At 40.3% G+C, this 10216-nt stretch overlaps 1 protein-coding gene across 1 annotated transcript in view; it reads left to right on the top strand.

The window, feature by feature from the left end:
* The window catches only part of esamb (endothelial cell adhesion molecule b), a 41884-nt gene extending 31733 nt beyond the window's left edge, over nt 1–10151 (top strand). Inside the window, 8 exon segments of the mRNA XM_029445882.1 lie at nt 410–555; nt 1774–1975; nt 2363–2439; nt 2441–2519; nt 7589–7635; nt 7637–7712; nt 7814–7943; nt 8762–10151. Of these exon segments, the coding sequence (XP_029301742.1) occupies nt 410–555; nt 1774–1975; nt 2363–2439; nt 2441–2519; nt 7589–7635; nt 7637–7712; nt 7814–7943; nt 8762–9233 (1229 nt within the window). The 3' untranslated portion in view covers nt 9234–10151.
* Nucleotides 10152–10216: the final 65 nt, after the last annotated feature.

Here is a 10216-nt window from a genome sequence, read left to right on the forward strand (position 1 = left end):
TATGAAATTCAATTTGATGACTGGATTATTGTTTTTTCCCAATTTCTTTTATATTTCTTCTGATTTAAATGTTTTCATATTGTGCTAATGAACAAATGGCAAAGGCAGTTGAGTGATTCATTTTGATTAACTTTATCAATATGTTATTAGATTTTATTCTGTCATAAGAAACTAAACATACCAATAACACAACTTGATTGTGATCATCCAATAACCATTTAAATGTGGTCCAACATAGGAACATGCAAAGACCAAAAAAAAATAAAGAAATAAAACTCACATAACACAAACAAGCATGGAATTGAAGCATTACACAGGGTGACTGCTCCAACTCCTGACAGCAACAGCTCCTGTGCCTCTGCTGCATTACATTAGTGACAAACTGTTTCTTGTGTTGTTGTTGTTCCAGGTGACACCAAAAATGTGGAGTTCCCGAGAGGAGAGATGGAGGTGGTCAGGGGCCAGATGGTGATGTTGCACGCCTGGTACACCCCCCGCTCAGACATTAACAAAAACTCTGTCATGTGGCTCTTCAAGGGAAAAGAACCAAAGCAGGTGAGAAGGTCGAACTGCAATCTGTAGTGTTCTGTATAGTTGACCGTACTCTAACCTCTGGGTGAGTATAGAAAGAAGAGTGTCTTTAAAGGGATTAAACTGTGTTGTTGATCCTCCTCCTCTTTCTACTACTACTACCACTACTACTACTACTAATACTATAGCATTGTTACCTTTACAAACCAAAATATTAGAGCTGAAACAACGAATGGGCAAATATTTTGACAATTGATTGATAGTTTTAGGTTTTTTTCTAGCAAAAATGCCAAAGATTTATCTGGTTCCAGTTTTTCCAATGTGAGGATTTGCTGCTGTGTTCTGTCTATCATCTTAATTTGATATATTTTTGAGTTCAAACAGTTTAGATGAAATATTAAGATGTCACTTAAGGATTCAGGTATTTTTCTAAAATATATTAATCTAGAAAATAATTGACAGATAAATTGGTCAATAACATAATTGTTGGTTGAAGCCTTGCAAACTATAACTTTTTTCATACTATTGCAATTAAGAAATGTATTTCAGGAATTCTAATTGAACAACAAGTACTTGGCCTATGTCCCCTCTGAATTTCATGCAAGAGGAAAAGAGCATTTCTTGCATTGCATGACATACAGTATATATTATACGATCCATCTATTAATATGTAAAATAATCTGCAGAGATTAGGATCATTGCCAACACCACTGCTGCTGGGTAGTTTATAGTAGGCAGGAAAGATGGCCGTTATTAACGAAAGGATGCCACTAATGACATTTCATCTCTACTTTTTACTGCAACTCCTATATGTGGCACGAACTGCTGGTAAAACTGCACATAACCGCACGTACTGTGTGTGTGACAGAGTGTGTCGGATCTTTGCATGATTAATATAATCTAAACAGTGTCAGTGTCCGGTGCCTGTGGGCTTAACTCAAACAGAAAATCAGCCTAAAATTCAACATCCACCATCTGTAGATGTCAGGATTATCTTTATGAAGGACGTTGATTATATAGTTAATCTGTACATCTTAATATAGACGTAGCGAATACAATTTCAAATATTTCAGTCAAATAACCAGAATGAAACGTCTGTGTACAATGTCATTTACTAAATTTGGTTGTATTTCATAAAAAGTGTTAGACTAGAAATCTAATTCTAAATATTGATAATTGACTATATGCAATGATGCTATGCTGCTGTGTTCACTGTTTCCATGTTTTCTTTTTTCTGTTCAGGTGATAAACTTCAGCGCGGGCGAGATTGGGCACGGTTTGAACGAGTTCACCAAAAGAGTGGGCTTCAGTGCAGCCATGCCCTCAGCCAACCTCTCCATCTACATCAACAACACCCAGGAGTCTGACTCCGGGTACTACGTCTGCTCTGTCATCATACCTGGAAGTATTGGCATTTTGGGAGAGGTGCGCCTTAATGTCAAAGGTAATGGACCAAAGCATCAGAGGAGAATTCCAAAGGTCAGATTTAATCAGAGCGGTCAGTGACAGAGCTCACACATTTCCTCGGATTTGAAAAACATACTTTGAAGGATTTCAGATCATAGAAATATTTATGTGAGTAAGCACTGTCAAAATAAAACACATCTGCCACTTGGCTCTGAGGTCATAATGTCATCCTCCAGCAGCAGATGGAAACAACGGGGATTAAAACTTTTACTTAATTTATGCAATATAGCTACTGCCCCGAGAAATCTCCAACTTTGTTGGCAGTGGATTAAAGCCAAACTTACAAGTACAACACAAGGTCATTGATCCTGTATTCTTATCTTGACCTATAGCACTACATCCGTCTGTCTGTCTCTCTCTGCAGTCCCTCCTTCTCCCCCAGTGTGCAGCATGATGGGGAACCCAGTGATGAAAGGCAACGTGACTCTGAGCTGTCAGTCCTAGTTATGGAAAACCCCTCCCTCAGTACAAATGGACCAAAGCTGCACCCATGTCTGAGGTCTTCTTCTCCCCGATGCAGAGTGAGTAGTTCCTGTTCACAACTGTAGCTAAACGATGGGTTCATCCAACAAAAACACATTTACTTACCTAAATCGCCTTATTACCTCACTCTCACAGCAATTAGGCTTAACAAGCAGCAAGCAGTGGTGTAGCAGGCTACATACAGGCTACATACAGGCTACATACAGGCAACATACAGGCTACATACAGGCTACATACAGGCAACATACAGGCTACATACAGGCTACATACAGGCTACATACAGGCTACATACAGGCAACATACAGGCTACATACAGGCTACATACAGGCAACATACAGGCTACATACAGGCTACATACAGGCAACATACAGGCTACATACAGGCAACATACAGGCTACATACAGGCTACATACAGGCAACATACAGGCTACATACAGGCTACATACAGGTTCCATCATCTTGTTCATGGAGGTTTTCATGTTGTATGCAGCCAGAGAGGAAGTGTGCAGGAACTACTCATGGCTGAAAAACTTTTTTTTCAGGTTAAGAAATAATGTAATTTTTGCTTGATAATCTTTTGTAATAAACTAGAAACATTTTAAGTAGGGTTTACGCATTAACAATGTATATGAATAGTTTTTATGGAATGTATGGAAAGCACTGAAACCAATTTTTTGATTATTACCGTAATTTTCGGACTATAAGACGCACCTGAATATAAGCCGCAGAAGCTAAATTGACTGATGTGTACATATATAAGCCACACTGGACTATAAGCCGCAGGTTTTTTAATATTTAATTACCATATGTAAGGGTTCGTGCACAGAGGGGATTCATTAATCCTCATCTTCGTCTTCTTCCTGCGTACTAAAACCACCAAAGTCCTCATCTTCAGTGTCGGAAACGAACAGGCTCAGGGTGGCTTCGTCAGCCACTCTCCTCTCTCTTTCGATGTTGCTCTCAAAACCAACAAACTCCTCTTCGTCACTGTCGGAATCGAACAGCCTCTGAAAGGCCTCAGCTGTGGCGGCGTCCTCCTCTTCATCACGCAGCATTCCAGCCTTTCGGAACCCGTTGGTGATCGTGGATGTTTTAACACTCTCTTTTCCGGCATCCGGTGGACTGTAACCTGTAAAATCCATAGATTTAGGAATTCCCCTAGTGGCCGTTAGCTGTAAAAATCCATAGATTAGCCGCACTGTTATATAAACCGCAGGGTCGAAAAATGGGGAAAAAGTTGCGGCTTATAGTCCGGAAATTACGGTAGTTATTTTCTAGATTCATATAAATGTATACAAAAGCAGATTTAGCAGAATTGCAATTTGTATTCATTTATTTGGGTTGAAGAACGCTTTCACACAAATGAGGAAAATCTTACACTCGCTCATCATGTCACATTCATACATCCTGCTTAAAATAGTCACATTTTCACCTGTTAAATTAATTACAAATTTAGAGAGGAAAAGGTGAAAGCAACATTTATATTTAGTCAGGTTATTGTCAGCCACTTCCTGCTGCCCTTAACACCTTCCTTGCAGATGAAGCTGAGTCCTTGTCGTCAGGTCACATACATGATCATAAGTCCCAGACGCAGCCTGTGGGCTTCAGAGGAAGATCCTTGATGATGTCATAACATGACATGAATCCTCTTTACAGATCGAGACAACTCGAACCACAACATACTCCTCTCGCAGCACTGCCTATGCAAGAGAGAGAGAAAAATGCATTTGTATATGCGTTTCCAGACAATGCTGCAGAAAGAACACCATCTGTTTCTGAACAACACAACTTAGGCTGATTGATTGAGTATTGACTTAACTGCTTTGATCTTTTTCCCTCATCTCTTTATCGCAGAAAAGTCCCGTAGACTCATAAAATGAAAACTACTCCCTCTGATTATGCATTGACAAAAGGATTTTGCAGCGCAGTGTGCACACCCACGCCGGCATCGCATGTGTATCTGCACCCTCTTACATGCCATGGACACTCAAACCCATCCTTTTATCTTCGCTGATGTATGCTCTCTCCATGACTCTTGAACTATGATATCACTGCTTATCTCTTTCAGAAACTCTCTCTCTCTCTCTCTCTCTGTTTTCTCTCTCTGCTGATCCTCTCTCGGCACTCCTCATTTCCTGTTGACCTTGGTGCCTAATCTAACAAGCCCCATGTCATTACTTGATCCACCCCTCTAAGAGGCATAAGTTGGATTTGGGAATTCACTCCAAACCCTCCCCATCAGTTTGTACCACTCCTTCACGACCTCTCATCCATGCTCACTCTCTCTCTCTCTCTTTCTCTGTCTGCCATCTTTCCTTCTACAAAAACAAAACAAAAAACAAAACAGAATGGAGAGCCTGTCCCCAGCCCATGCTTGTCCTTGGGTTCATGGGTAAGGGTTTTCACTCATTCATTGTTCCACCTATTTCCCCAACTCTCATCCCACCTCCTCACCTGCAACACGTCACCCCTCAAATCACAGCCCTTGAGCTGTAGGAAAAGCTTTAAAGGAAAACAAATCAACCCAATTTGTAAGAAAGCTTGTAGGATTATGATAAAAAAATGATTACCATCAAAAAAAGAAAATATTTAGCATAAGTGTCAATCCATAATAATCCCACTCATCTTTATAATTTCACATTCTCTTTGCACAATCATTGATTAAATCATCAAAGATATGTGGATGTTAAACTCTCGAGGAATAGCAGTTCATCATCCTCACTGTGATCACGAACAGCTGTTTCATATCGGAATATTTTCCTGAATATAGCCATAATGAGGATTTTGCATATGAGATGTTTTTTGTATATATTTTCATTTTGTAATAGAAGGGTTGCATTTGTTCTTTAAATCTTTGTAGTGTGTGTGTGTGTGTGTGTGTGTGTGTGTGTGTGTGTGTGTGTGTGTGTGTGTGTTGTGTTACATTTAGTTGTCATCCAATCATCTTTTTGAGCATATCACCGTTGAGAGTCCAGAGTAGGGCAGAAATGATTAGTTGATTGGTGACAGAAAATAATAATTCAAAGGAATGGTTTGATATTTTGGAAAACAGGCACATTTCTTGCTGAGAGTTATTTAGTTGGATGATAATATAAATGCCACTCATGTATGTACAGTACATATGCAGATACATTAATGGCAAAGAGTGAATTACAGTCATTGGTACTGCATTAGCTTTCTGATTCATTGCTGTTTCTGTGCAAGGCCTTTTAATATCAATTGTGAAAACTAATTCCTCTGCAGCTTGTCATGTGAGGCGGCAAGCTATAGCATGACGAGCTTCATGTACATTAATCACTTGTCATGTGTCGGGGCTTTGACGAATGCCGCTCGGTGACCTTGCAGTGACGTCAGCGTAATATGAGTAATGCCCCTGTCTTGATGTGAGGCAGCACCTTCTGTAACGTCAGAGGCTTGAACTCGCTCCAAGCTCCAGGTCAGCTGATGTTCTGCTTATCTGTCACAATTGAGTTTGGTTCTCCACAGCTGGTTTTCAAACCAGGGGATTAAATAATCAGAGAGGGATAAGTGCATATCACACTCATCTGCCGCTGTTTGATTTGGCACCCACTTTTGTTTTGATTTCTGAGGCATAATTTAATACTCTAACAAAAAAGCTATGATCTGTTAATGAGTGCCATCTATTGTTACTGTCACATTTGATCATTTTAGTGTGTGGGTGTTTTTTAGTTGTGTGATTACATGTACTCGCACTGAGCAAATTGCTTATCAGCAGCAACTTATGATCATTTCTGACTTTTTCATCCAGTTACACTTGTTTTAATGAACTAAAAGCTTAAAGTTGGAGACAGGTTTACTGTACTTCAACTGTTGGCAGTGATGTTTGTTCACCTGCCTAGGTTAACCTCCTGGTGGTGCAGTAGCAGATGGTGCAGACAAAACACAAAGCTCAATCCGAGCTACACACAAACTTTGGGAGGAAGGCAGCTGTTTGGATTGATGACGATGAATGATTGTTAAGGATTTTCTGGTCTCTTGCATTAAAACGCTGCTTGCGGGCATAATGCAAACCTTGATGTTGTCATCTGGGATGATGTGGATGAGTCCCCGCATTGCATTACTTTTCTCTCTGTGGGGGATTGACAGGCGTGCATGAACACTTATAAAACGAAACAACACTTCAGGACGTACACCCACTCTCATTTCCTCATGTTCCCCACGAAAGCAAAAACACATCAGATGAAGACACGCTGTGATGTGAGGTCTAAGATTGGATTTCGGAGGATTTGTTGTGATAAGTCCCTCATAAAGCTTGTTTATTTTTTTACAGTCCATGTTTACAACAACACAGCGTTTTAAGGCCAGATGTGTGAAGGAGAACAGATTGTGTTGAATGGAAATACCCAGTTGTGAAAGCACAGAGACGGATGCGCGCACACTTAATGCTGTGTGATAATCTTAGTGCGAGAACAAATTAAAACAAACATTTGCTGACAAACATAATTACGTAGCAATACTGCAGAATCCTTCGCAGAGCTGTCTGCTGTGGGATTGCACCAATGCCAAACTTTATACTGATACTGGATATGGGCCAAGAGTGGATTAAATTCCAGAGAGGGAATCAGTAGCTAATGATTCAACTCTACCATGATATGTTGTCGCACACTTTATCTGTAAATAAAGAGGGAAATCTAATACTTTTTCAATAAGTTAATCAGGAATCAGTGTATTTATTTAATGCATTATGAAATGCATTGTGCATAGTGCAGTTTAATGTTTTTTTAACAAACACACCAACATGCAGATATATGTAAATCCAGGTGTAAAGCAGCCAAATAAACACAGTAAAAAAATGATTTCGATTGCTGTCAATTTATGTATTTATGTTAAATGATGGGTTGTTTCCTTTATATACATACTCTGATATATTTTGAAAAGGACATAATCCTGCACAGTTCATTCTAGAAGCTCAGTTGTGTTTGTTACTTTGTCACTGTAGTGCCCTAGTGTGTGTGAGATTGTGGTGTAACTATTTCATGTCAACCTGTATAGTTTTCTAGTTGTACCAAGAACACTAGCACGCGTTACATACATATTGTGATTGTGACGTGTGTGTGTGTGTGTAACTGTGTGGTTTTCTTTGCAGATGAGAGACACGGCACTCTCAGACTCAGCAACCTCACTAAAAGCATGTACAGGGAAGTACATCTGCAGAGCCAGCAACACCGCCGGCTCCGACAGCTGCTCCATTAACCTGGAAGTTATCACCTGTATGTTCACCGCACAGAGTTTTTACTCTACTACACACCTGTCTGTTCAACACAAGAGCCTCCCATCAAGGGTTAATACTGATCTGTTATCGGTTTCCCAGCTTCTAATGCAGGCATGATTGCAGCGGCGACACTGGGCTCCATAGTGGGACTGGTGGCCATGGTGCTCTTCCTCATATTCATACTGAGGAGGAGAAGGGACACTGAGGAGGAGATGGCCAACGAGATCAAGTGAGAGTTTCACTACGCTACGCAATTACATTCCACCTACACAAAGTTCATTATGTTAAATGTTTGGAGACATAAATGTGTACATTCACGTATGTTTATTACTGAGCTCATAGGTAAAGGTGCTGGTGTCCTGGACTACATTGTATTGAGAGGTGTTTCTAATGTTTACACGAGAAGGCCACAATATTAGAAACACATCTGAATATAATGCAGTCCAGTACACCACCAACTGTAACCTCAATGCTAAAGTATGACATTTAAGGAACACATTTATGACTGAACAAAAACTTAACATTATTGGCATCATCAAAGCACTCTGTGTGTGTGTGTGTGTGTGTGTGTGTGTGTGTGTACTGTACTTAAGTTTTGAGGTATTTTAACTGACTTCAGTATTGTGTTTTAATGTTTCTTTATACTTGCAGGAAGGAGCAAAGCTCTTTATATCTTCAGGGCACAATCAGCCAGAAGCATTTATCAATAAATAAATAAGTAGGACGAGCACTCAGTTTCTTCTTGCATTTTCCTCTTTATTAATTCAAAAGTAACAACATATCCGCAAAATCATTATTTCGACATGTTTAAAGTAATAGAAACATTTCCCTCACTATTGTGTATTTGTAATAAATACTGTATAAGACGATATGGGTCACTCACAAATCTGTAATTTACAAATGCTTTTTTGCCAGAACTCAATGCGAGTTTAAAACACTGAAGCTTGTGTTGCCCTATTTCCATTTCGTCATTTTCATTTAGTAATTTTTCATTAATTATGAGTTTTTGCTTTCTCTGTTTCCCTTTTTAATCTCTTTCCATCACAGGGAGGACGCTCAGGCACCAAAGCGAGTGTCATGGGCAAAGAGTAACACAGGCTCAGACATCATATCCAAGAATGGCACGCTGTCCTCCATAGCCACCAGTCCGCGGCCCCGAGACCCCCACCAGCCGAACTACCACTACCCATACTCCCCCACATCAACTTCAGACACCGGCTCGGTGATCAACGCCTACCAGCTGCGACCTGGAGAAGCCAACCCGCTACAGGGACTTCCCGGTTACAACAGCGGAGGCACCCCGCTACGCAAACAAAAGCGACCTCCCTGTACAAACGGGGGACCCCCGCAGCTTCTACGGAGCCCCGTAGTCGCCGTGCCCAACAGGACTGAAGGGGCTCAGCCTCAGGTGCCAGCTCCACTCACTGTGTCCCCACAAATGAGCTGCTCCACTCTGACACGCATGGGAGCTGTAGCCGTCATGGTGCCTGCTCAGAGCCAAGCCGGCTCCCTGGTGTAGGCCGGCAGGAGGACTGTGGTGACGGATGGAGAGAAAGTTTGCCTTGAAAAAAATTAAAATAAGCACTTTCTCCATAAAGACCTGAAAGGTTGAGAGAGAAGAAAACGTCTCGCAGGTCCCTTCGCTTTGTTCATTTCCGTTTTTGTAAGAAATATATTTTTATTTACACTCTTGTAAAGAGATCTTTAAGATGATAGCGTTAGGGTTTTTATTAGAAGGTGTACATAAGACGGCATTGATTTCAAGAGTTGTGTTGACTTAGTACAGTGTCTGGATACTGTAAAGCGTAAACAGTTCAGTTGGCTTAGTTCTTTCTTAGTTCAGTTCCTGCTAAATATTTTGGCTACATTTGTATAATAACTATGTACAAATGTGTACGATTGAATTTCTATGGCTGTGTAAGGATCACTTTTCAGTCACTTCTCTCAGGCTAACGGCACTAGTTCAAAATCACAATTCAGGTATTTCAAATGTATCGTTCTCGCTCTCTTTGACCCACATGTACGTGTTATGTGTTCACGTAAGGGTTCTTTTATTTAACCTACTGTGACATTATCAGTATGGTTCCATGACACTGATGTCTGCTGGGAGGACATTTCCAAGTATTTGCCTGTTCAGGTAGTTGGAATGTAACCAAAGTAGTGAGTACACCACGTTGAAGTTAATGGTTTCTTACTATTTTTGTTCAAAGGTGCTTGGGATGACTTGATATAATTACTGTAAAACATACGAGGCCATTAGTCGACGAGATGATATAGGACCAAACTTCCGGCTGCTGGTCTTGTTTGTTTTCTTGTAAGTATACTGAACTCTGGAAACGATGAGGCAGTGAGGTATTGATGCTGAAAGGCTACATGTAGCACTTTTAATGCAGTTTTGATTGTTGATCATTTTTTCAATAAAGTGTTCTGAAATGTTTGATTTTAGCATGACTGAATTATAGTCACTTCACATATACATACATTATTACTCATGCAAACAAT

Source organism: Cottoperca gobio, chromosome 13 (genome assembly GCF_900634415.1).
Source record: "Cottoperca gobio chromosome 13, fCotGob3.1, whole genome shotgun sequence".
Taxonomy (NCBI): domain Eukaryota; kingdom Metazoa; phylum Chordata; class Actinopteri; order Perciformes; family Bovichtidae; genus Cottoperca; species Cottoperca gobio.